The sequence below is a fragment of the Sorex fumeus genome, unplaced genomic scaffold (genome assembly GCF_029834395.1).
Source record: "Sorex fumeus unplaced genomic scaffold, SorFum_2.1 ptg000003l, whole genome shotgun sequence".
Taxonomy (NCBI): domain Eukaryota; kingdom Metazoa; phylum Chordata; class Mammalia; order Eulipotyphla; family Soricidae; genus Sorex; species Sorex fumeus.
Window position 1 is genome coordinate 23,401,486 of NW_026606060.1, and position 26,752 is coordinate 23,428,237.

The window sequence follows — 26,752 nt, forward strand, 5'->3', positions numbered from 1 at the left end:
CCGAAATTGTACAAAAGCATTAGTAAAGCACGAAATGTTTTTGTATCTCTTAACTTTTGCCTCTTTTGTGATTTTTCTCATTAACAGGAAATCAAACCACAAAGCCATTACAATCATGGTTATGGTGAACCTCTTGGACGGAAAACTCATATCGACGATTATAGCACATGGGACATAGTCAAGGCTACACAGTAAGTTTTTTATTGTAGTTCTTGTCTTTGATATCTATTTTAAGAGAAATATGAGTACATCTTAATTCTTAGTAACAGATAAAATCATGAGGAGTTACTAAGTTTCTTTCCCGGCAACTCTGCTTTTGATGCACGAAGGTAGTTCCTCCAGAAATAAATTACTAATTAAAGAGAAGTTACACCTTAGAAAAATGTAAATTAGAAATAAAATTAAAACCGGGCCAGAGCAATAGTACAGTGGATAGGGTGTTTTCCTTGCATGCTTCAACGTAGATTTGATGCCTGCTATCTCATATAGTCCCCTGAGTACTGCCAAAAGTGTACTGAGCTCAGAGTCAGGAAAACCCTGACTACTGCTGAATGTGACTCAAAAAGAAAAAAAAAAAAGAAATAAAATTAATATCCTTTCATTTATCTGTACTGAGAATATCGCATGTATTATTTAAAGTGTGATCTTCAAATTGCCACATAAGATAAATTTAGGGTTATTATAATACAACTCATACAGAAATTAAAATATAAACTTGTTTACTGTGCATAGAGGTGAGACCACTTTCTAGATTATTTTGTTTTAAAAATTAAAGTTTACTGCATCTAGTAGAGGTAATTGTAACGAAGCAGTTACTCAGGGAATGTGTTCTTTCTAATCAGCTGCATATTTACTTCATAATGAAAACATTAAGTGATATTTATTTCTCTATGTGAAGGCAATCAAGATTACAGGTATTGCAGCTCTATATTAAGTAAAATGAACTATTTTTTGGTTTTGTGAAATCATCTTTTTCTAAGACAAAGGAATTGACTTGGCATCTTGGCTATTTATTATTTAGGCTTTTAGAACCACAATATTACTTAGGGCAAACAAAATTTCAGAGTAATACAGCCCTTGTTCAGGAAGTTATTTACTATCCTTGTTCAGATGCTAGAAAAAAGCTTTATAAGTTAAAATGTTTTGGAATTTTATACAAAATTTTTTTAAATCGGAGCATTTTTCTGGGACAACTCTGTCATTAAATTCTCAGAAGGGGCCTGTCAACCACAAAATTAAGCAAAATTAAGAGTGAATGTTTGGAATGATTTTATTTTTAGATGATCTCATCCATTGCATGGCGTTTGAGTGGAACAATGTAGAGAAACTCCTTGTCATTTATAAAAATTTGGTTGTTTTCCTTTGTAGATTTGTTTAAATAGGCCATCTTAATTACAGCAGCATTTTATAGTAGAATAATACCTGTAATGTTGATTATTTTTACGCTTACGAGCAATGCAGAAACAAGACAAAGCTTCAAGATGTGTATGATCACACCTAATTCTTCTTTCTTTTGCATTTTGGGTCACACCTGCCGATGCACAGGGGTTACTCCTGGCTCTGCACTCAGGAATCACTCCTGGCAGTGCTCGGGGGACCGTATAGGATGCTGGGAATCGAACCCAGGTTGGCTGCATGCAAGGCAAACACCCTACCCAGTGTGCTATCACGCTAGCCCCCATACCTAATTTTTTAGTCTAACTTTTACTGTGTTCATAGTCCTCCTTCAACCCAGGTGTTGGGGAACATCCAGCCCACAGGCCATCAAATGCCAACAAAATCATGAGGTCTGACCTTGATACATGACGAGACAGATACGTGTAATTTTTGTCTGCTCCCCTCAGCCTGTATTGTCTGGCTGGCAAATGATGTCATAAATACTCTGACCCTTTGCCTTTTTTCACTTACTTGCTATTTGCCTGGAAAGTTGCTATTTATAATGAGGAAAAGAAATACAATACTAAATTTTCATAGGTTAAAATTACTTAAAAAATATTAGAGCCTAATTTTAATGCTCTCCATAGTATATTGAGGTCTTTATATATTAAGGGGGGGGGGGTGGTTAGCGCAATAGCACAGCAGGTAGGGCATTTGCTTTTCACGCGGCCAACATGGCCAACCTGAGTTCGATTCCTCCACCCCTCTAGGAGAGTCCGGCAAGCTACCGAGAGTATCTCGCCCGCACGGCAAAGCCTGGCAAGCTACCTGTGATGTATTAGACATGCCAAACACAGTAACAAGTTTCACAATGTTACTGGGCACTCTTGAGCAAATTGATGAATGAAGGGAGAACAGTGACAGTACAGTATATATTAAGAAAAGAATGAATTCGGTCCAGTGGTTAGACTTTTCACGTCAAAATCACACCCATCGGGACATTTTGAGTTTTGAGTAAAGAGTCAACAATTTGGTCTGAGTGCTCTACATATTACTTGGTAGCTTTCCTGATCCTGTTATCTTTTGTGAAATCCAGGTGTGATTATGTTTTATATAATTTTATTCAAGATACATGTTATGAAGTCATCATTTCTCTACATTTTATCTATTCTTTAGAAATTCGAAATACTGAGTAGAAATAGATGGCTTATTTAAAAATATTTTATTGTGTGATTTTTGTTTTTCATTATAGTAGTATTGGAAATAATAGGTCCACTGTTATTTACTGTGTCTGTTCTTTACTGTGTACACTAGTATTTACTGTAAATGCTGTGTAGCTACTGTGCTTTTGGCTCAGCTCTGCATTTCTATTTTTCTTTTCCCCATTTCTTCCTCATTTTTTCCATCAGACCATTTTTGCGTTAGATCTGCAGTTGGAAGTAAAGGTCATTGCTTTCCTTATCTGACCTAGTGAAGGGTAGGGCAGAAAGAGAGATTTATTTATTAATCTTCAGGGTAGCTTTTGGCAATACCGATAGTATTTGATTTGGGAATTGTTTTTTGGCAAGACCTTATTTCTTGGTAATCATGTATAGGCTAATCACTTAAATACCAGTATGAGAAAAAGCAATTGCATATGGAAAATTTGTTATGTTTTATGTTTAATATGTAGTAAACATTCGTGAATATTGCCTGTTAATCTTGCAGAGTTGCCAGATAGATAATGTTCTTTGTAATTACTGTATTTCTAGAGATTATAGATTCTTTTTCTTGTTGTTTTGGTTTTTGGGCCACACCGAACTGTGCTCAGGAATTTCTCCTGGCTCTGTGCTCAGAAATCACTCCTCTCAGGCTTGGGGGAACCATATGGGATACCAAGGATTGAACCCGAATCAGTTGCATGCAGGACAAGCACCCAACCCGCTGTATTATCTCTTTGACCCCTGAGACTATCAATTCTTTACTTTTTTCTGTTCCGTGTTGCTTTTTTCCCTTTGAACATTTGAAGTGATTAATAAGGCTAAAGTCAGGAGTTTGATCCCCGAAGTGATCTCCTGAGTATGTCAGGTGGCCCTGGTGACTCCCAGCACTACTGGGTCTAGGCAGCACTGGTCTGTCAGCTCGGAGCATTGAACTCTTTGGCCTGGACCTCTGAGCACTGCTTTGGAGCCACTTCTTCCACCTTCTTGCTCCCAACCCTGATGAAAAAAAGATAGGCATCTGACTATTACTCTCCACGGTTTCTCATGAATTTGAGTGAGGGACCATAGCCTTTCAAGTGGACACTACTTAGGAGAGAATTATCAGACTGGTCAAATGATGACTTCTCCTGAGATGAGTCTTTGATGAGCCCATTGAGGAGCACAAACTTAGTTTTCAAAGGGTGCTGAGGAGCAGAGAATGCGGTTATGGTATTTTAAAAGGCTGCAGAGCTCTCTCAGGGAAGTTTAGTTATTTGTTTTTCTTCTAAATGTTTCCTGGATTACTGAAAGCCTTTGATTAATGTACAGAGTTCTGAAAATGTTGATCTCATAGGTTTTGCTAATGTTTTCATTGCTTTTGTAGAGAGGCAGACTTTGTAGGTTTTGGTTCACTAATGCCATCTATTTTTTGAATGTTATATATAATTATTGATGAAAGCATAATATGCCAACAAATATTTGCAAACAAATCAGTGTTCTACATTCATTTCTCCCCGCCCCCTTTTAAAAAATTGAATCACCGTGAGATACAGTTACAAAGCTTTCATGTTTGGGTTTCAGTCATACAATGATTGAACACCCATCCCTCCACCAGTGTACATTTCCCATCACCAGTGGTCCCAGTATCTCTCTTTCCCATCCCACCCCTCCCCCTGCCTCTATGACAGACAATTTTCCTCTTACTCTCTCTCTGTACTTGGGCATTATGGTTTGCAATACAGATACTGAGAGACCATCATGTTTGGTTCTTTATCTGCTTTCAGGACACATCTCCCATCCCCACTAATTCTTCCAACCATCATTGACTTAGGGATCTCTTCTCTATCCTAGCTGCCTTCTCCCCCAGCTCATGAGGCTGGCTTCCAATCGTGGAGCAATCCTCCTGGCCCTTATCTCTCCTGTCTTTGTGTGCTAATCTCATATTTGCATTCATTTCTATCTTTGAGACTTTGCTCCTTTTAATATCTCCTTTGTCATTGATCTGTCTCTAATGCATAATTTCTTTCAATGTTATGTCTTTCATCTGAACTAAAAAGCTTCCAAATCCTCTTGTAACTATACGATTTATTGATAAAGATGTATGTATACTGATTGTAATTTCTATTTTTGAAAATATAGTTTGAATCATTTCAGTTATTTAGAAAAGACAGGATACTGCAGAGAAAGAAAGAAAACAACCAAGATTATGGACGCAACCTGCTACTGCTGCACAATTTTTCTCTTTTTTTATCTATCAGATTAAACCCGTGCTAACAGTTTGCTGTAATTGCGCTGAGCTGCTCACTATTGTCCTCATACCCTTCTTTTCCCATGTAAACCTCTCAGAATCTCTCTCTGAATCTATATTTTTATACCTCTCTGTGAATGTTTCTTTACTTTCATGAATTTTTTTTACCTTCCTGCAAACATTGCTAAACAAAATAAGCATAAAATGTGTGTATGTTTGTTCTGTTCATCCTACTTTCTGTCCCCTGCTCTTAAAAAAATAAACTTATAAGTGCTGACACATAAGGTCCCATTTATTTGTTTAAATGCTGTGTGGTATTTATTGTTTTTTAATTGAATAACAGAAAATAGTCCATTAAAAACATTGCATCAGTGCATGTTCTTTTATCTCTTGTTCCTAAACATCTGAGCATGCGTTCCTCTTGGAGGGGATAGCTCAGTAGTGAGGTACCTACGCTGCAAGGGTGTGGATGGTAAGGCTGATAGTTCCATTCCGGGCATCACCCCACGTGCCCAGGTCTGGTCCCAGTGGCTTTGCTGTATCTCGCTTTCTCTGTACAACAATAGTGTCAAGTCTCTGGCACACTGCAGTCCAGTACATGAACATCATAGCCAAGTGTGTGTGACCTCCTGGTCATTGCAGGAACAGCATCAAAGGGAAGGGAAGTGGGATAAGATTCTTCTAGGTTAGACAATGCAGTTGGAATTTCTGCAGTGATTGCCAGGTTGGCTTTCAAAGTAGCTATGTCAGTTTATACTTCCACCTGCAGGAAGTGAGTTATTTTTCACTCAGTTTAGATCTCATCTCCATTGTGTCTAATTAGGTATTTTTTCCTGCAGCCAGGTGCTACAGCGCCTCTGGAAACCTTCACTTCCTAAGAGGATTTCTCTATGTTTTGCTCTTCTGTGTGGGTCTTCTATCTGGGGCTATCAGACCTTCAGCAAAAAGGTTGAGAACCGTTTCATGGGGCACTGAAAGGTCCCTAGCTGAGGCTTCGGTTTGGGTGCTTCCTATATAGTATATCACTCGATGAAACTCCTTAGAGCATCTGGTGATGGCTCCCATTGCAGCACTGTTGTTAATGTATGGGTGCCAAATTTCTCTTGTTGGGTGGGAATCAAATGATACTGTCTTATTTGACCGTGATACTGTTGTTACTTAATGGTTCTTTTCTGAATACTCCTTTCTCTTCCATTTTCTGTATCTTATATAGTGGCACTTGCTTTAGTCTAGTCATCAGAATTGTCTGCTATATTTGGCTTTTTAACTTTGTAAAGTAATTTTAGAGACTACTTTAGAAATTTATGAGCTATTCACTTGGAATTTTAGTTAAAATTTAATTAAATTTGTAAATCTGGAGGAAATTGGAATATATATTTCTTTAGGTCTTAATATTATTAATTTTGTCTATGCTGATATAATTACACTTAGGTAATTTTAAATTTAATGTTTTATTTTATAATGATGATATGGAAATTAATCCTAATTACGTTTTACTGGGGTATTTTGTTTTTACAATTTTCTTGCTGAAAAAAAAAACTCATAAAGATACAGAGCTACCCAATGAAAGACTACTAAATCATGCTAAATCAATTTACAAAGTCAATTTAACAAGTGATGGTAATTTTTTAAGTCCTAGTAATAAAGTTTTACTTTTTCACTATTACTCATGACAGAGATTTTACTGAGATTGTATTGTGTGAATATACATTTTCTGATGTGCTGGAGCGTAGCACAGCAGGTAGGGCGTTTGCCTTGCGTGCAGCCAGCCTGGCTGAGCCGGGTTCAATTCCTCCATCCCTCTCAGAGAGCCCGGCAAGCTACCGAGGGTATCTTGCCCACACAGCAAAGCCTGGTAAGCTCCCTGTGACGTATTCGATATGCCAAATACAGTAACAAGTCTCACAATGAAGATGTTTCTGGGCCCGCTCGAGCAAATCGATGAACATTGGGAGGACATTGCTACAGTGCTAAATTTTCTGATGATAGTTTTTGCAAACATTTGATTTTGGTAGTTTTATAATTTGAAAAGATGGGTTCACAAAGGATAAAAATTATTTTAGATTTGTTTTAGTGCCCAGAAAGTTGGGTTTTTTTGAATACGTGATATACTTAGTTTTTTTCACATATAGTGTTCGACACATTGCCAAACGTAGATTTTTTAAAAAATAATCTCTTTGGGCCGGAGTGATAGCACAGCGGGTAGGGCGTTTGCCTTGCACGCGGCCAACCTGGGTTCAGTCCCCGGCATCCCATATGGTCCCCCAAGCACCGCCAGGAATAATTCCTGAGTGCAGAGCCAGGAATAACCCCTGAGCATCGCTGGGTGTGACCCAAAAAGAAAAAAAAATAATAATAATCTCTTTATAGCAAGTGTTTTGCTGAAATAAAAGTAGTTATTTCCTCAGTGTCTGAAATGTTTTTCCTTAATCTTGAAGGCAGTTAATTAAATGCCTTGCTCATCTTAAGACTTTAGCAGGTATAATGCTTTTTTTTTTTTTCTGGATATCATTTTGTTACAATGTCAGTGAGGAAAAAAAAATGAATTTCTACCCAGGGCCACTGTCTGTAGTTTGCACATACTCCCCATATCTTTGTGTCTTTTCTTTGTGTAGTCCTTTTCTTTCAGTATCCCAAATATGTGTTTGTTGAGTTCTTGGTGTGTCTTACTGGGACTGTCAGCATGTGGGTGTGTATGTGATTGCCCTGTGCTTGAAGAGTTGGTTCCCACCTCATGCTCTTGAGATGCTCGCTACTCTTGGCCCTCAAGAACTGAATAAGGAAGTTGGGAGACTGAATGAATTACTATATACATAATGTTGTTTAATATTAAAACTATTTCCAGTCTTTGCAAATTTGGTGATTCCTTTTGGTGACTAAAATATGCTTTATTTACATTTATGTATTCTTGTTTTACATCAGTCTCTGCTGAAATTAGTTTCTTTGTAATCATTCACTTTGTTTCTAAGACCCCGATGACAGCCTCTTTATGCTTAGTCCTGTAACTACTCATAGTCATTTCCTATCACTGTCATATTTGCAGTGACCCAGTATTTTCTTTTTAGGGTAAAGTTGATGATTCTTGAAGATTGATGATAATTTTTTTGTGTTTTAATTTGCTATTCTCTTTATTTTTAGTATGCTTGAAAACTCTCTTAGATAAAAAATTTCCTTTTAAAATTTTATGCTGTTGGGACCAGAGAGGTATTCCAGAAGGCAGAGTGCTTGCCTTGCACACATCTGACCTAAGTTCAGTCCTTGGCAGCCCCCCCCCCCCCCCCCCCCCCGCCATCCAAGTTTCTCTAGGAGTGATTTTGAGCACAGAGCCAAGAATAAGTCCTTAGTACAACCTGGTGCTGCCCCTCCCCCTCCCCCCAAGAAATTCATGTTGCTACATAGACTAGGAGTGTAAAAATTAAGTTCTTTCCATGTGACTTTATCTTATGTCTCATTGTCTTGAATTCGTAGGACATTTTCCCCACCCATCAGTTTTCCACCCCCATACACCTTTTTTTTAAAAATTTGCCCTCAGAAATATCAGACCTAAATTTTAAAATAGAGAATCCTAAACCTTGTAAACCATGCTTTTCTTTTTGATGTTCTTTAGTAGTCCAGTAAAATACCAAATCAAAAGAAGAGATTGTTAAAAACTTTGTTTCTGGTATCCTTTTATCTTCTACCTGCATTCTGTAGAGGAGATACTTAAAACTATAAAGTGGATTACTAAAAGATGTTAGGATAGTAGGGTTTAAAAAGTAATGCTATGTAGATAAGATCACTTATCTTCGGATGTTAAGATGGTATATTTCCTTTTTGAAATGCTGTTTTCAGCTTTAAAATTTCTTATTAAAGAGTGGTAATGGTCTCATATTTTCTTTCTTTTCAAGATATGGAATATATGAACGCTGCCGAGAATTGGTGGAAGCAGGATACGACGTACGGCAACCGGACAAAGAAAATGTTACCCTTCTCCATTGGGCTGCCATCAATAACAGAATAGATTTAGTCAAGTATGTCTTTCTTGTATTTTTAAGTTTTTAATCCATATATTTAAAGATGTAGATTCTGTTTACACCCCTCCCCCTCCTCCGCCCTGTAAAGATTACTTTTAATATACATTGAATGCTTTTTATGTGCTGGGTTCTGCACCTGGTGCATTTTCCATACGTGTTTCCTTTATTCTCAATTCTTGAAAAACCTTTATGTGAAAGATAAAATTAGTGTTATCCTACTGACAATGGAAGCTGAAAGTTAAAGAGGTTCACTACGCTGCTAGTGACAGCAGCTGATAAAGGTTCATTCAGAACTAATTGAGGCAGTCTAAATTCAACTCATTCTCAAATAGGAGTTCTTGGGAAAAAAATGCTAAAGATAGTAATTTAATACTATGTAACATGTCAGCGTGAGAGATGAATATTTTACTCTGAAATAATTTTATTGCTTATTTAATCTCATTTAGTATTAATAAGTGGTACACAAATGAGAATAGGGAGTTTTCTGTTGTTCTGTTTAGTAGTCTCTGACAATTTGGAATTAGATTTTTAGATAAAGACAACTCTGATGGACTGTACTTGTGTAATTAGTATACTACTCATAGTCTAGAGGCAAGTAGGATTATCATGATAAATAAAGTTGCCCTTAGTATCCCAAAAGGATTGTTATGTAATCTTTGAAGGAGTCACTTTCTTTTTAAAAATTTTTTTTCTTATTATAACCATCATTTATAAAGTTGTTTGTAATACAGTTGTTTCAGGCATGCAGTGTTTCAACACCATTTCCACTACCAGTGTGACCTTCCCTCCTCCAATATCACCAGTTTCCCTCCCATCCTCAAGCCTACCCCCTTAGTAGTCACAAAGAAATTTGCTTCATCCTGCTTATTACAACAAAATAGCACATGAAATTATCAGAAAGCAGATCAATAAAAGTCAATTTGTGATAATTATTATTGCTCAGAGTGCAGTTATTAAAGCCGTTGTCATTGGATTTACTGAGCTGGGTGGTGCTAGTTGAGCCTTCTGTGTTACTGCTTTTGCTCCTTGAGCTTGGTGGGATCCTATGCAACTTTCCCATCAAATTTGCTTACCCCTAGGGGGCTGTTAGTATTGTGAAATTTGGAGGAGGTATCTTCAGGAGCTGTTGAGCTGTGCGCATTTACATGGTCGAGGAGGTCAGGTATGGTAGCTGCTGGGCCTAATCTGGAAGGGAGGGCAGTCAGCCTGACCCTCTCGGAGAAGGACACAGAGTTTTCAGCCTGGAGATCCATCTACTGGGACAACTTGGCGTTTTGGTGGTTTGTTTCCATGAGTCACTTTCTTAAAGAGGATATCACTCACTCTCTCTCCTCCCGTTGTTCATCGATTTGCTCGAGCGGGCCCAGTAACATCTCCATTTTGTTGTTACTGTGTTTTGCATATCGAATACATCACGGGCGGCTTGCCAGGCTCTGCCGTGCAGGTGAGATACTCTCGGTAGCTTGCCAGGCTCTCCGAGAGGGGCAGAGGAATTGAAACTCGGGTCAGCCATGTTGCCCTATTGCTGTGCTATTGCTCCAGCCCATAGAGGAGATAAAGGTAAAGGTAAAGGCCCTCCCGTTGATCGTCGATTTGCTCGAGCGGGCCCAGTAACGTCTCCATTGGAGACTTTGTTGTTACTGTGTCTGGCATATCGAATACTCTCGGTAGCTTGCCGGGCTCTCCGAGAGGGGCGGAGGAATCGAACTCGGGTCAGCCATGTTGGCCGCTTGTAAGGCAAACGCCCTACCCGCTGTGCTATCGCTCCAGCCCATAGAGGAGATATATATATATATATATATATATATATATATATATATATTACTTGTTTTCCCTTATTCCTTTGAATTTCTTACTCTATCTTTTCAGGATGACTCTGTTCTGGTTTTGTTTATTGGAAAATATTTCATATTTTCTCTTTGGAAGAAATTTTTCCCATGGTATAGAAATGTCATTTGCAGATTTGTTTCTTAGCCATTGGAAATACATAATTTCACAGTGTGTTGGCTTCTGTTAGTGTTTTAAAAATCAGTTTATATTATGCTTTTGAAATCGTTTCTTTTATGATTGCTTTTAAGATATTTTTTGTTTTCAGTTTTCTGCAGTATCATGAAGATTTATTTATCTAGGTGTGGATTTATTTTTCTTTTTTCCTGAGTGACAATGCAAGGAATTTTAAGTTAATTACAAAGAATTTTAATTTTGTGGATTGATGTCTTAACCAGTTCTGGAAAAATCTCAGCCTTTACCTCCCCCCGCACCCCCTTCTGGAACTTCAGTTAAAAGTGTTACTTTCTTATTATTTATATTCTATATCTTCTTTTTTCTGTATCTTCTATCCTTTTTGCTTCATTCTGGAAACTTGTTCTTGAATTTTAGGTATTCTCATTTGTATACTCTATTGTTAAATCTATTTAGTGTATTCCTAATTTTAATTTTCAGTTACAGATTCTTTCTTATTTCTTCCAAACTATATTATGTAAAGCATTTATTGCTGAAATTTTCAGTCTCATATTCTTGAACATAATGAATATAACCATTATATAATCTGGTTTTGCAAGTATTTTCTTTATAAAAATGATATATTTTTCTGTCTTTTTGTTTATGTACATAATTCATTGTTTTTCATATTAGTAGAAATAGAACATTTATTTTAAACAGTTATGACATATTCAGTTATATGCCAGTATCTTAATTGAATGGTTTCTCTATTAATGGACATTTATATTGATTCTGGTATTGTTATTGTTACAGTGCTGTAATGTTATATTCACATCACTTTTTTTTTTCTTTTTGGGTCACACCTCACAATGCTCAGGGGTCACCCTTGGCTCTGCACTCAGGAATTACTCTTGGCAGTGCTTTAGGGGATCATATGGGATGCTGGGAATTGAACCCGGGTTGGCCGTATGAAGGCAAACGCCCTACCCGCTGTGCTGTCACTCTAGCCCCTCACATCATTTTCTGTGTATTCATGTGTATCTGTAAAATTCTTAGGTGTAAGAAAGTTAGAAATGTGCATTTTGAATTTTGATAAATACTGCCAACTTTTATCCTGTTATCAGTTATATTTGACTTTCTATTTTGGAATAACTTGATATTCTGTCCTCAGTTGCCCTAGCACTAATACATTTCCCTCCATCTTATTTAAATCTCGGTTAAATCACAAAAGTTTAATTACTGTTCACGGTCCTCCCGTTGTTCATCGATTTGCTCAAGCGGGCCCAGTAGCGTCTCCATCATGAGACTAGTTGTTACTGTGTTTGGCATATCGAATACGTCACGGGGAGCTTGCCAGGCTCTGCTGTGCGAGCGAGATACTCTCGGTAGCTTGCCAGGCTCTCTGAGAGGGGCGGAGGAATCGAAATCGGGTCGGCCATGTTGTTAAACATGTAAATTTCTCAAATAGTTTATGATTATCTGGGGTTTATTTTTCTGTACAGTTTTTATTTATTTATTTTTTTTGCCATACTCCTTAAAGAGAAGTAAAAACCTCTGTATGAAAACAGTAGCAGATAATTCATCTGTTCCTTTTTTGGTAGAGGAGGGTGGATGAAATAATTTCTTGATTTCTTCATCTCTCTTCTCTAGCCCAGACTGTTTACTGTTTAGGCAGACAGACTAAGATTTTCTTTAACCATTATCCTGCAGAAATCTTTTATTCTAGTGTTGTTCCCTGTCTCCAGACTTGGAAGTTTTGTGTGTGTGTGTGTGTGTATGTGTGTGTGTGTGTGTGTGTTGACTTACTCTGTGTTTTAGTAGAGCATATGTACTCTCTTTGAGAGAGTGCTTAGAGGGTAAGTGTTTTGAAGTTGCTGTTTTCTGCCTTTATACCTTATTGGTTGTTGGCTGACTGTAGATTTCTTCATAAAGGTAATTTTCTCAGAATTCTGCGTGTTGCTTTATGATTTTTGTCTTTTAAATGTTAAGAGTTCAGATTGGCTTTATCTCATTCTATTAAAGTATTCCTATTTGGGACTACAGAGATGGTACAGTGGGTAAGGCCTTGTATATGGCTGACCTGGGTTTGTTCCCTGGCACTCGATATTATCCCTTGAGCACTGCCAGAAGAGATTCCTGAGTGCAAAGCCAGGGGTATCCCCTGAACTTTACCAGGTGTGGCATCAAAACAGCCAAATTTCACAATATTGGCAGCCCGTAGGAGCTTGGTAAATTTGTTGGGATAGTACCACAGAAGCCCACTAAGCTGAATCAGAAAAAACAATAACACAGAGGACTCAATTAGCATCAAATGGCTCAGTAAATCCACCATTGTGAAATATAACAATTATCACAAATTCACTTTTTTTTTTCTGGGTTTTTTTTTTTTTTTTTTTTGCTTTTTAGGTCACACCCGGCGATGCACAGGGGTTATTCCTGGGTCATGCACTCAGGAATTACTCCTGGCGGTGCTCCGGGAACCATATGGGATGCTGGGAATCAAACCCGGGTCAGCTGCGTGCAAGGCAAACACCCTACCCGCTGTGCTATCACTCCAGCCCTACAAATTCACGTTTTTTTGAATTTTAAATTTTATTTTATTTTTATAAAGTTGTTCATAGCAGTTTGTTACATTCAGTGGTCTAACACCAGTCCCACCATGATACTTTTTCACCACCTTTATTTCAAATTTTCCCAACCACCACCCAAGTCTGCCCCAGTAGAAGACTCTAAATAATTTATTTTGTGTTGCTTATTGTGGCAAATCTGCTAAAAATAATTTTTAAAACGTTTCCTTAGAAGAAAGTGTGTGAAAATTGTTCTATTTCACCCTGGAGCCATTAAGTCCTTGTATAAGAGATTGCTAACATGTTACAGATTGAGCCTTGCGTGTTAATTTTTTGATCGAGATCAGTTCCCTTTTACTTTACACCCCATCCAGTGTGGTGTGCTACTCTGGTATATCAGTGGTGTAGAGTTTGAGATGTCCAGGAATTCTAAAATTTTAAATAGAGTGATACAGCTGGAGTTAATGTTTCAATGGCTGGCGATTCTGGAGCTTGTTGATCTCTTCCGAGATTTATTTGTGAGTCTCTGCATTATGTTAAGGAGTTTATATGGCACCAGAGGCAGTTCATGGGCATGACTGCCAGGCTCCCGGGAGATGGGAGGTCACCCACTCCCGACTTTGAGAGCTTGGAGATTTTGGTCACAAAACCTGCATACCTAAATTTTTTTTTAACAGGTTCTTGGATGAGGCTCATCCGAGCCTGTGGAGATTAGCCGTGAGCATGGTGGCAATTGGGTTCTGGAGGTTTTTGGCTGCCAGTGCTCGGTTGGGGTGGGTGGTGGGCTCAATGATTGTTCCTTGGCATTGCTATGTTTCTGGAACAAAAAATGTGTTTATATAAAATATTTAATACATAAAGTACATTATCACTTTACATATTTATGAAGCAATATTAAATGTATTCTATGTGTAAAGTGTTGGAAGATAATTATAGTCAAAATAAACTCCCATATTAATTTTTAATTGAGATAATAGTTTATACTTATGTGTATGTATGCATGTTAGGGGTAAATATATTCTTAAACCATCACAAAAGATTCTTTTTAAAATAAGGCTTTAGATCTTAAGTGGAAAACATTAACTTGTAACTTATTTTTGTCCTGTAATTTCTTAAAGATGACAGCTATCTAAATCATTCAAAATTTTGTCTTGCAGATACTATATTTCGAAAGGTGCTATCGTGGATCAACTTGGAGGAGACCTAAATTCAACCCCATTGCACTGGGCCACAAGGTTTAAATTTGCTTCTGGATTTTTTTTCCTTTGGTTTCTTTATTAGTCAGTCCCTAAACAACTTTTTATTTATTTATTTTTAAACTGTTACACCAAACTAGTGGAAAGATGGACCAGGGAAATATCTCAAAAGATTGGAGCATATGCTTTGCATTTGGAAACCCCTGGTTTGATCTCCAACAGTTACTCGGTCCCCTCAGAACTGCGGAGAGCATCTCCCAGCACCTTGCTTTAGCACCCAAGCTTTACTGAGGGTGACCCAAAACTTAAAAATGGGGGAAAAAGGGTGGGGTAGTCATTACGATCAGTATACCAATATATTTATGTTCAGTGCTATTTGCATAGGTATCAAGATTTATCGTCTTAAGTATAATTTTGGAATTAATCATGCTGATAATAATCCAGTTAGTAATAAGATGGGTTAAGCTTTGAATTTGTAAGTGTAATAGTTTTGAAGCATATATCATAAATAAGTTAAACTAAAACTTAAAAACTTAAGCAGTAGCTGAGTACATTTGGTGATGAGTATATTATCAATAGGATTAAAATGTATCTTGACATATACCCACTTCCCCCCCCCCCCCCCCCAGTATATTTATAAAAGATCTTGGTCCAGAGAGATGATACAGAGGTAGGGCATTTGCCTTGAATATGGCTGACACAGGTACATAGCTCTACATAAGGTCCCTGGAGCACCACAATAGTGATCCCTGAGTACAGAGCCAGGAGTAGACCTTGAGCACCTTTGGGTATGGTCCCAAAAATCAAAAACAAAAACAAAAAAAATACCTTCCTGAGGACTTTGTTTCTAAGTATTTATTCTTTTATGTTTTAGACAAGGCCATCTATCTATGGTCGTGCAACTAATGAAATATGGTGCAGATCCTTCATTAATTGATGGAGAAGGATGTAGCTGCATTCATCTGGCTGCTCAGTTTGGACATACCTCAATTGTTGCTTATCTCATAGCAAAAGGACAGGTAAAAAAATCACAGGTGTATGGATTTTTGACAGATGTCTTTCTTGGTTTAAATGCCTTGTTTAAATGATGCTATTTTTAGAAGTGTTAACAATCTGGTGATAGTTCAATAGTACTTTCTGATGATTGAAAAAAACTAGTTTGGTATTGAAATATGTAATGTGGCTGGAAAAAATATGAAAGTAATCACGAACCAGCTAATCCATCAAGTTGAATTTTTTATTTCTGAGAGTAATAGAGATTAATCTCAGAAAGTAAAGGAGAAAATGTAGGTACATGTCTTTCATCTGAATTTATCTAAGCTTTTTGAAAATATTCATGGTTGTTTTCTATGTTGACTACCTCTTTGAGGGGAATAAATTCTTTCAGATCAGTTTTTCAGTTTCTACTGTATAAATAATGCTGCTGTTTACATGTCAGAAAATAGTTTCTCACAAATTGTGTGGTTCTTCGTGTTTTTTTCCTGTATGTGCAGTGACTTTAATTACATTAAAAAAATATTACTGGTTTATATGTACCATGTTTTTGTAATAAATGTATTTTGTTAAAAGTGATATGTCACCCAGTTTTTCTTTCATGTGTTTTCTCTGCTTATACTTAAACATTAGTTTTGAAGGCCAAGAATTCTCATCATAAGAGTAAGGAAAATATTTTTTAATTCATTGCTATTAACATCAGTTGTTATAATTTGAAGTTGTATGGTGAATTAGAATTTGAATGATATTTTATGAATTCTAGGTTGTTGTTGATGGCATCAGCAACTATACTGTGCATTATAGTTTAGGAAATTAGTCGTATATTGGATTACCGCTAAAATGGGAGTTTGTTATTCCTTTGTTAACAAACTGACCCCTGGATCTAAAAGCTATAGATCAGCCACTTATTTTTCACAGTTCATTGGGTTGAATGGGCTTTGCTATGTCGTGCTTTTCTTTGTGGTAATAACTGAGGGCTGTGGTCATTGGGGGCTCAAGTGAACTGAAGGATGGCTCACTCTCCTATTTTATTACTTTAGTAGAATTCCTTTACAGTTTGGGCTCACCTGGTTTGCTGGGACAGGTAGACCTTTCTCCTTTGCTCCAAGTAATCGCAGAACTTCTCAACACCTCTCCTTGTGGTCTCTTTAACATACTCCTCCGTGTGGTCTGTTAGCTTGACTTTGTGTATGCTGACTCAGTCTCTTTAAGAACAAGAGTAGAAGTTCTGCTGTTTAATGTTATTTATGTCTTGGATTGAGGCAGCAACATTTCGGTTTCTTTCTGTGAGTTAAAGCAAGCCATAGGGCCTTCCCATGTTTGTTGTGGGAACATGAAGACATGAGGTTTACTAAAGAGTAACTACCGCATGGGTTCGGCCTACAGTTTCTTCTAGACTGGAGGTGGTAGCAGTGCATGGGATTGTAGCACATGACACTGTCTGTAGTGACCTATCTTAAGGATATTAATTTATAAATATGGACTTACCTGTTTTTTGTCTTTATCTGGGAATGAAAAGTCTCAAACGTTGTTCAGTTTTCGTGGTCTTTTAGGTGGCTTATTGAATATGGAGACTGGAAGATGTCAGTCATCCTTTCAATCTGGCCTCCTAGGTAGGCTGTAAACTCTTTCAGGATATAAATTTCTATCAGTCACTCTTCCTTTTGTGCGGTAAATTCATGGTGATAGTCACATTTAATTTCTTTTTGGTATCTTTTTTTCTTTCCACAAAGGGCAACAGATTCTTGTTTCCAAGTATTCAAGCAAAATAGAAAAGTATGATCTAAAAATTAACACCCTCCCTTCATCCTCCCTTCTTCTACTGAAATAACTCATTTTGACAATAGCAAATATTTTTCCAGAATTCTTCTATGTAATGACTAACTTTTCATAAGTGAAAACACCTGTTTTGAATGAATTTCAAAGTCCTCCTCTGGTTTATAGTACTATGTGTGATTTAGCTCTGGTTATCCCTAGTATTCTTCTCTTCCTCCCTCAGCTTACTTTGCTCTAACCATACTAGTCTTCTGACTGTCCATTGAGAACTCTGATATGCTATTATTTTAAAATAATTTGTGCTGGCTGTTACTTTTGCTTGGTAAATCCTTTCCTTCAGTTAGTCACATAGTTTTCTTTCTATGACTTCAGTCACATTTACTCAAATTTTTTTAGTTTTGATTAGTTTCACTTATTAACAATGTAAATTAGCCTTTTATTCGTTCTCTTTCCTGTCTTTCACTGACTTTTGTCAATAATATTGTTTTTCTGATGTTAACTTGGTTCTGATAAATATAGAAACATTTCAATTGCTTAATTTTTCAGCCTTAAATAATATCCCTAGATTTGTAGCTATTACAGGTTAGGCACTCATCATACTCTCATTTTTACTTTCTTTTTTCATTTTCCCCCATTTTTGTTAATTGTATCAATTATACATTCTTAGGGCATATAACATTTCCATTCAGTTTGTCATTCTATTCTTCACAATTGTTTCATTTTAGTTATACTGTTAAATATATTCAGTGCTCACTACCAATTCTTTTGGATGATTTTCAGGAGAAAAAGGGGAAAATACTAAGTTATGGAGCCCTGTTGATCATGGAATTCCCATAAGCTTTTGATCTGGGCTTATTAATTCTTCCTAATAGAGAATACCCATACGTCCAGGCTGAACTTGGAAAAGAAGTACCAAGTTTTAAATTCCGACCCAAAGAGAGAAAAGGTTGAATTTCATTTTTCTTTTAGTACTCTAGAGATGTGGCATAATTTTACATTTTGATTTTATTTATTGATATTTTTAATAGTACCACTTTTTAAAAAAATGATACAAAAAGAAAACAAGGAAGAAGAAACTTAAAAAGAATGTATGTGTTTTAAGTATACATCAGATTTTGACTGAGCTTTCTGTAACCCAGGACAGTGAAAGAAGTAAAGTCACAGTACTTAGTTCATATAAGAAACAAGAAAGTTTGCCATTTCTTCAATTATTAAAAAAATTTTTTTTCATTGGAAAGAAGTGTATATGGAAAGTGAGTGAAGTTACAAAAGATGTTCCCAGCAACTAATATAAATCAAATCTAGAAGTAGATTTGTAATGGAAAAAAGTGTAACATGTGATTACAGTATTTATGATTACAGCATTCAGTATCAATAATACTGATGGCCAAGGATATGTGTTTCAGTTTGTGTAATGTTGTAGTTCTCAGCTTCGCCCCCCGCCCCCCCGCCCAAGTAAACTCAGATAATGTTAACATTTGAGACACATGCTCATCAGTAATAGTGACTCTGCACTATAATTGTCCTCTCTCCACTGTCTGGTAAAATTAAATGATATAGGTTGGATTAGAACTTCTGGTTTAATGTATTTGAGACCGGAAATGAGGTGGGTTGAAGAGGAAACTCAGTATTTCTTAAATGTCTGTTATGTTCCAGGCTATGAATTAGTTGCTTTACACACATTATCCATTTAATCATCACAAGTGTCTTATGAAGCCATCATTTTTAATCATATTTTAAGATGAGGAACTGAGACTCAGAATTAAAGTACTTTTGTTATTTTAGTTTTGTTAGTAGGTTGTACAAATATGAATTCAAAATTATGCCTTATTTCATAGCTTATGCCTTTTTCCAGCTTAGATGAATAGATAGATTAAGCACAACTTTCCATTTAACAATGATTTTTGATTATTACTGGGTGCTGAAAACACAAAATTGACTTGAATATAATTTTAATACTCAGAGAACTCTTTCTTCTAGTGAATGAGACAGAGACTTCAGGTTTTAAGGCTTATTAGTCTGGATTGGAGTAGACTATGTGAAATAATTTTAGACAAGTTAATAAGTTACTAGAATTCCTAATATATCGGAATGTCTTCAAAGAATATATAGATAACTAAGGAAGACTTTTGATTGACTAAATGGTAGTCCTAAATTCTAATTTGCAAAAATAAGCATAGGGAGTCAGTACTAAGAAAAGAAAAAGATAAGTTGTTTAGAAAAAGTTAAAATGAGTGTGTGATTCTCTCCTGTATGAGTCTACTGGGGGACATTTTTGGGGAGGCTGTGTGTGTGTGTGTATATATATATATATATAACAATGGGAATATAAAAAATATATTGTTAGATTATAGTACCTTGTTTGACAGGAAAGATACATAATTTTGTATTGGAGCAGAGAGAAGAAATTCCCATTTTTTTATACTAAGGAGTCTCAGATGTTCATGGCCTAAAAGTGAAAACTTAAAAAGTATCAGTTCAGGGCTAGTGAGATAGTAAAGCAGGTAAGGCACTTGCTTTGCACACAGCTGACCTGAGTTCTGTTCTTGACACAACTCAACCCCCACTTTCCCCAAAGCAATTCAGGTATCTGTTGAAAATGTGAAAGATGATTACCTGCAAAATTTTTCCTTTAAAAGGTAAAATGGTAGGTAATTCTGAACTTTTAGTTAACACTTTGTTTTTTCACTGCAAAATTTTCAGAACTATTTAGCTCGGGAAATATACATGTCCATAAACAAACTTTTTTGAGTTTATTAAAAATATAGGTGTTTTGATTCTTGGTTTTGAAATACCTAGGAATACAAAGAATTTTGTTATTTTCTCCTGTCATGAATTAGTCTAAGTAAGCTTTTTTTTCAGAGACTTAAGTCATCTAACATATCCTTTGTGATTGAAAGATCAAGAGTAAGTCAAGGGGTCTGAAAGATAGTGCTGACTAAGGTGATTGTCTTGTATACAGCCAGCCTGGGTTCAGACCCTGGCACCACAAGGGTCTCTGACCCCTGAGCGCAAAACCAGGAAGCTAGCCCTGAGCACCACTGAATATGACCCCAAAGTGAAACAAAGCAAACAAAGAATAAGTCAGGATCTTTAAATGCAAAACATTGAAAGGCTGATTAACTCTTCTTCAGAAAGAACACTGTAACCCTATATATAAACTAAATCCGAGTATGTGTCAGGTACATAGATGTTAATTAAAACATTGAATAGTGGTAGTTTTAAACTTAAAAGAGTTTCAATAATAAGTTATATTTGAGAAATTATCATAACTTCTGTGATATATAAATTAGATGCTTCCAAGGAAAATTGCTAAGAACTTAATGTAATGTTGACTTCATGATTTTTTTTTTAAATCAGGATGTAGATATGATGGATCAGAATGGAATGACACCTTTAATGTGGGCAGCTTATAGGACACACAGGTATGTAATCATCTTAAAACAATCATTAATTTCTAGCTAATCAAATTAAGATAATGATGAGAAAAAGCATTTAATATTACTTCATTATACTTGATTTCTTTTAAGTATGTAATATGTAACATGACCTTTTGGAATGTTTGAGTCTCTTGTAGTTTGATAATTTTAGTGTCTTTAATCTTTTAGGTATTATTTTTATGTTCTAAAAAGTAAAGGGGCTGGAAAGATAATACAGTAGGGCACTTGCCTTGCACATGACTGACCTCAGTTCAATTTCTGGCACCCCATATGGCCCCCTGAGCTCTTCCCAGAGTGATCCCTGAGTGCAGAACCAGGAGTAAGCACTGAGCACTGCCCAGTGTGGCCAAGAAGCCACTTCCTTCCCCCCTCCTGCCCCCCCCCCCAAAAAAAGGAATTTTTTTTTGCCTGGAGAGCTAGTTAGCAGATAAAGTGCTTGTCTTACATGTGCCTGAACCAGATTTGATTCTTAGCATCACATATCATCTCTGATCCCTGCCAGGAATGATCCCTGAGTGCAGGGGTTAAGAGTAAAGCCTAAGGGGCTGGAGAGATAGCACAGGGGGTAGAGCATTTGCCTTGCACGCGGCTGACCCGGGTTCGATTCCCAGCATCCCATATGGTCCCCTGAGCACTGCCAGGAGTAACTCCTGAGTGCAGAGCCAGGAGTAACCCTTGTGCATCACCAGGTGTGACCCAAAAAGCAGAATAAATAAATAATAAATAGTTTTTTTAATAAAAGAGTAACGCCTAAGCTCAGCCGAGCATGGCCGAAAAAACAAAAAGAATGAAAAGTTATTTTTTCATGTGACTTGCATATTAGAAATTCTTATATATATAATAGTTGCTTTAAGTATTTTTGAGACAGTCCAAACATAGTTTTTATTGTTTGTATAGATATTAAATGAGATTAGTTTATCAAAAATAGAAAATGCCAGGGCCAAGTAACCTGCTCTTGGAACAATATGGTATTGCACATATTTAGTACCTCATATTATAATGCTGTCTCATTATTGGTTATAAAGTTGAATGTAGGTTAGAATAGATGTGTTCCAAGATGAAATTTTAATGCAGCCACAATCAGTTTAGTGCCTGTAATGATTTCTATAATTGAAATTAGGGTTGTTGTTGTTTTTTGTTTTTTGTTTTTCCTTTTCAGTGTGGATCCAACTAGATTGCTTTTAACATTCAATGTTTCAGTTAACCTTGGTGACAAGTATCACAAAAACACTGCTTTGCATTGGGCAGTACTAGCAGGGAATACCACAGTCATTAGTCTACTTCTGGAAGCAGGAGCTAATGTTGATGCCCAGAATATCAAGGTAAAAAAAATCTGTTTTAATTATGCTTTATGAAATGTCTTTAGTAAAATGTGACCTCCTTAATTAAACAGCTTTTTCATGAACTGTCAAAGATAGAGGAAACTTTGCTTTATCTTTTGCTTCCACGCAGGGACTTATTTTGCAAGATTGATTTTCATCTTTTGGTATTCAACTAATTTTCAGATTTTCGTGGACATTTCTTTAGTGAATTCTTTTTTTTTTTTTCCTTTAGTGAATTCTTACTGGTTTTTGAAAATTAGGACAGTCTGGTTTTTTTATTTGCTGTTTCTTTGATTTTTTTAAAAAAATTATGTTTTTGGTAGCAGAAAGGGATACTTTTCTGTTTCTTTAGGAATGTTATTACAGACAATTACAAATTTGTGGTTAAACCACAGTGTGTGGAGTGGGAACTTCTAGTAATTCTTTGACTTTGTCTCTTACTGTCCCTTTTCAGATGTCAACTCTTGAAAATTTGAATACTTTTATGATGTTTAGAGGAAATCTCCTCTCCTATCCAGTGCTCAACTAAGCTAGGGAGAACTTACTTATCTTAGGAGCAAAGCATAATTAACATTTACTCTCCTAACATTTGAAACTTTGTATTTTATGAATCCTTGCAAGAAAATTGTTAGTGTTAATAACCAGTCTAATTTTTTAAAGACTCAAGATTTGCCACCTTGTCTTTCAGCAATTCTGTGATTTGACTTTAGACTGTCTTTTAATAATGTATACTTGTAGGTAACCTTTTCCCAATCAACAAGTGTTTCTTAATTCCAGCAAGAAACATAGTAATTTCTAGTTAAGTTTCTCTAAATTCTAAGGCTTTTATGCCAACTAAATATGAGAGCGGATTGACCCCCACAGGGATCGAAAATGGTAATCAGAAAGTAGGTTATCTCCTGCTGGATCAGGGCATCTATATTTATTTCAATGATTATTATTTCTTTATTTGATTTATTTAAGAGAAGAAAGTTGCATTATTAAAATAAAATAGCTCAGACTGTTGTACATGGATGCTCTTAGATAGCCACTTTCTGGAAATGAATCTAGTTAAAAATATTCAGTTAAAAGTAGGTATTCAGTATTTCATTGGCTGCTATAATTAAGAAAACCACATATTTTTTATTTCTCTTTTTCAATTTTAAGTTTTCTTTTGTCCCTGTGCAAAGTGATCAGAATAGACAAGTACCTAACCCAAAACAAGGAAAGAATAAAGTACGCATACCATTATGCCTAAGTACATGATGGATGCTCTGGCATTTTTTGTCTGACTTGAAAGAAGTTCTGTCTTGTCTTGAGTTTTACCTATAAGACCGTTCCCTTAAAAAAAAAAAGTAACAATAAAAAAAACCCTCTTCCTTTTTAAAATTACTGTATTGGTGAAATGAAAGAAATAGTTGCGTTGCCAAGTGTTTTTCAACACAAAGCTTTGAAAAGTTTCTACCATTGTAATTAGTAAATTAAGCTAACCTGAAGACCTGTAGTGAGTTTGGCTAAATTTGACCAGCATTCCAAAAAGAAAAAGATTATATTTCTTTATATTTTCTTAGTTGAATTGCGCTTTATTTATTTATTTTGGGACTATAACTGGCAGTGCGTGGAGGGGGCTGCTCTTGGCTGGGTGCTCAGTGGTCAGACCCCTGGGAGTGCTGGGGGACACTGCAGTGTAAGGGATTGAGCCCGGGGCAAAACATGCTCTTCGCTTCCTAGAATCATCTCTCTGGTCCTGAAGTGCTTTAGAATGTTATTTTTCTTCTTGCCACCAGTGATTGCTAAACCGGCTATACCCCAGATATACTTGTCAAGATATTTATACATTTCACATTAGTTTAAAAAAAAAGAATGCATTTCACTATGGTAAGGTGAATCTCAGTAGACTTTCTACCAAGTGTGCCAACAGTATGTTCAAATTACAGTAATGCCAAAGAATTACAGAGGACTACACATTCTGGAATTTGAAACTGATAGTCTATATTTTAAAGCATTTTAAAACATCTTCTATCCACACAGAGTCTTAGATAACTTATATTTGATCATGATTTTTACGTGAGAATAAATTGCAGTCTATAAGTTTAACATCTTTTCAAAAATATATTGAACACTTGCACTACATATTAGCCTTTAGATTAGTCTAAGACTTATCCGTGATAAACTTTAACAGACATGTAATGGTAAGTGCAGAGAATATTTGAAATACTTTAGATGGTGTCAGTCTTATATTTTTAGTACTATGTAGGTTTGGGCATATGAATTAGATTATGCAAAAATAGGATAAGCTGGAATATAGCTTCTTTGATTAAAGCAGTTCATGTGAATATCAAGTATTTTTGGCTAATTAATGATCTTTATACCTTTTAAAATTTAAAATCATGTTTTGTTAGTTACTTTTATTAATGTTTTATCTGACACATAATTAAGATTGGCAGTTGATTTTTCAAAAATGTTAGGTTAAATGCAATACCTGGTAGCTTCTGGGGTGATACTATTTTTATTGTTTTTTTGTGAGGTGGGGGGCTTGCCCTGTGGTGCTGAGGACTCAGTCTTGGCTCTGTGTACAGGGATCATGATGTAGGGGACCACATGTGGTACCAGGGGTCAAGACTGAGTTGAACATGTGCAAAGCAAGCCCCCTACCCACTATATTAGCTCACTGTATTATCTCTGTGGCCCAAGGACATTATTTTTAAATAAAATAATGAATTTTTTTTTAAGCAACAATGTCTAGGAGATTCGTGATTCGTGAATGTCTAGGAGTTGCTTAGGAAACATTTTCTTTTTGCTTTTTTTTTTTAATTGAATCACCATGAGATAGTTACAAAACTTCCATGATTGAATTTCAGTCATACAATGATTGAACACCTATTCCTCCACCAATGTACGTTTTCCACCACCGATGTCCCCAATGTCTCTCCCAACATCCCCACCCACCCTACCCCCTACCTCTATGTCAGACAATTTCCCTCTTAATCTCTCTCTCTACTTTTGGGCGTTATGGTTGCAATGCAGATACTGAGAGGCCATTATGTTTGATCCTTTATCTACTTTCAGCACACATCTCCCATCCGGAGTGATCCCTCCAACCATCATTGACCTAGTGATCCCTTCTCTGTTCCAGCTGCCTTCTCCCTCAGCTTGTGAGGCAAGCTTCCAACTACGAGCAGTCTTCCTGACCCTTATCTCTACTGTTCTTGGTGTTAGTCTCATAATATGTTACTTTATATTCCACAAATGAGTGCAGTCATTCTATGTCTGTCCCTCTCTTTCTGACTCATTTCCCTTAGCATATTCTTCGTATCCATCCACTTAGAAGGAAATTTCATGACTTCATTTTTTTTTCTCTAATAACTGCTTAGTATTCCATTGTGTAGATGTATCAAAGTTTCTTTAACTAGTTGTTTGTTCTCAGACATTTGGGTTGTTTCCAGATTCTGGCTATTGTCAACAGTGCTGCAATGAACATACAAATGCAAATGTCATATCTACTCTGTTTTTTTGCATCCTAGGAATATATTCCCAGAAGTGGTATTGTTGGGTTATATAGAAGCCCAATTTCTAGTTTTTTGAGGAATGCCCATATTATTTTCCAGAAGTGCTGGACCACTTGGAATTCCCACCAACAATACTCCCCTTCTCCCTACATCCACACCAGCACTGGTTGTTCTTGTTCTTTTTGATATGTGCCAGTCTCTGTGGTATTAGATGGTATCTCATTGTTTTGATTTATATCTCCCTGACGATTAGTGATGTAGAACATTTTTTCATGTGCCCTTTTTATTTTTTTGGTATTTCTTTTTTTTTTTGGTTCACACCCGGTGCTGCACAGGAGTTACTCCTGGCTCATGCACTCAGGAATTACTCCTGGCAGTGCTCGGGGAGACCATATGGGATGCTGGTAATTGAAATGGATTGGCCACGTGCAAGGCAAACATCCTATCCGCCATGCTATCGCTCCAGCCCGGTACTTAATTTTCTGAGGCATCATTGTAAACAGGATTTTTTAAAAAATATCTTTCTTCTCTTTCATTATTTGTATATAGAAAAGCCACGGACTTTTGGGTGTTGATTTTGTAGCCGCTTGCCACTTTACTATACAAACCTACTGTTTCTAAGGAGCTTTTTTTTTGTAATCTTTAGGATTTTGTAAGTATAGTATCACGTGCTTAGAAAACATTTTCATTGTAAAAATATTTTTATCCAAATTGATGAAAAAATGGATAGTTTTAAAATGTGGTGCATTTTATCTGATAAAAATTGTGAAATAAGTAGTAGTTGCCTTTTCTCCTGGAATTTGGCATTGTTAATGCACTTGAGTATAATCACTGCCTTTTAATAGAAGGCTTTTGTTAGTTATTTCAACAGATATTTGTTCACTACGTGGAAGTCACATTATTCAAGACACGAAGTCCCTATTCTCTTAGAACTGAACCCTTGTTGAGGAAATGATAATTAAAATTAAAAAAATCACACAGTGCAAATGGGGAGTTGGTGGTGAGAACAGAGGGAACCACATCAAGTGAGAGTGTTCTGGCAGTGCCTCTCTGCCAGCCAACATTTGCATGCGTAGGGATTACTGGTAGTACAAAGATAAGTGGCTTAAAAACTTGGCATATAGAGGAACCCTCAAGTGCAAAACCTGTGGTCAGGAATAGTCTTTCTGTGTCAAAGGTGCAGATAGAAGGACAGCCTAGACTGCACAGT

At 36.4% G+C, this 26,752-nt stretch overlaps 1 protein-coding gene across 1 annotated transcript in view; it reads left to right on the forward strand.

The window, feature by feature from the left end:
* The window catches only part of ZDHHC17 (zinc finger DHHC-type palmitoyltransferase 17), a 97,381-nt gene that overhangs the window by 32,969 nt on the left and 37,660 nt on the right, over positions 1-26,752 (forward strand). The window contains exons 2-7 of the mRNA XM_056114585.1: positions 88-191; positions 8,694-8,816; positions 14,485-14,562; positions 15,398-15,542; positions 20,653-20,717; positions 21,892-22,054. Of these exons, the coding sequence (XP_055970560.1) occupies positions 88-191; positions 8,694-8,816; positions 14,485-14,562; positions 15,398-15,542; positions 20,653-20,717; positions 21,892-22,054 (678 nt within the window). The remainder of the gene's footprint in view (positions 1-87; positions 192-8,693; positions 8,817-14,484; positions 14,563-15,397; positions 15,543-20,652; positions 20,718-21,891; positions 22,055-26,752) is intronic.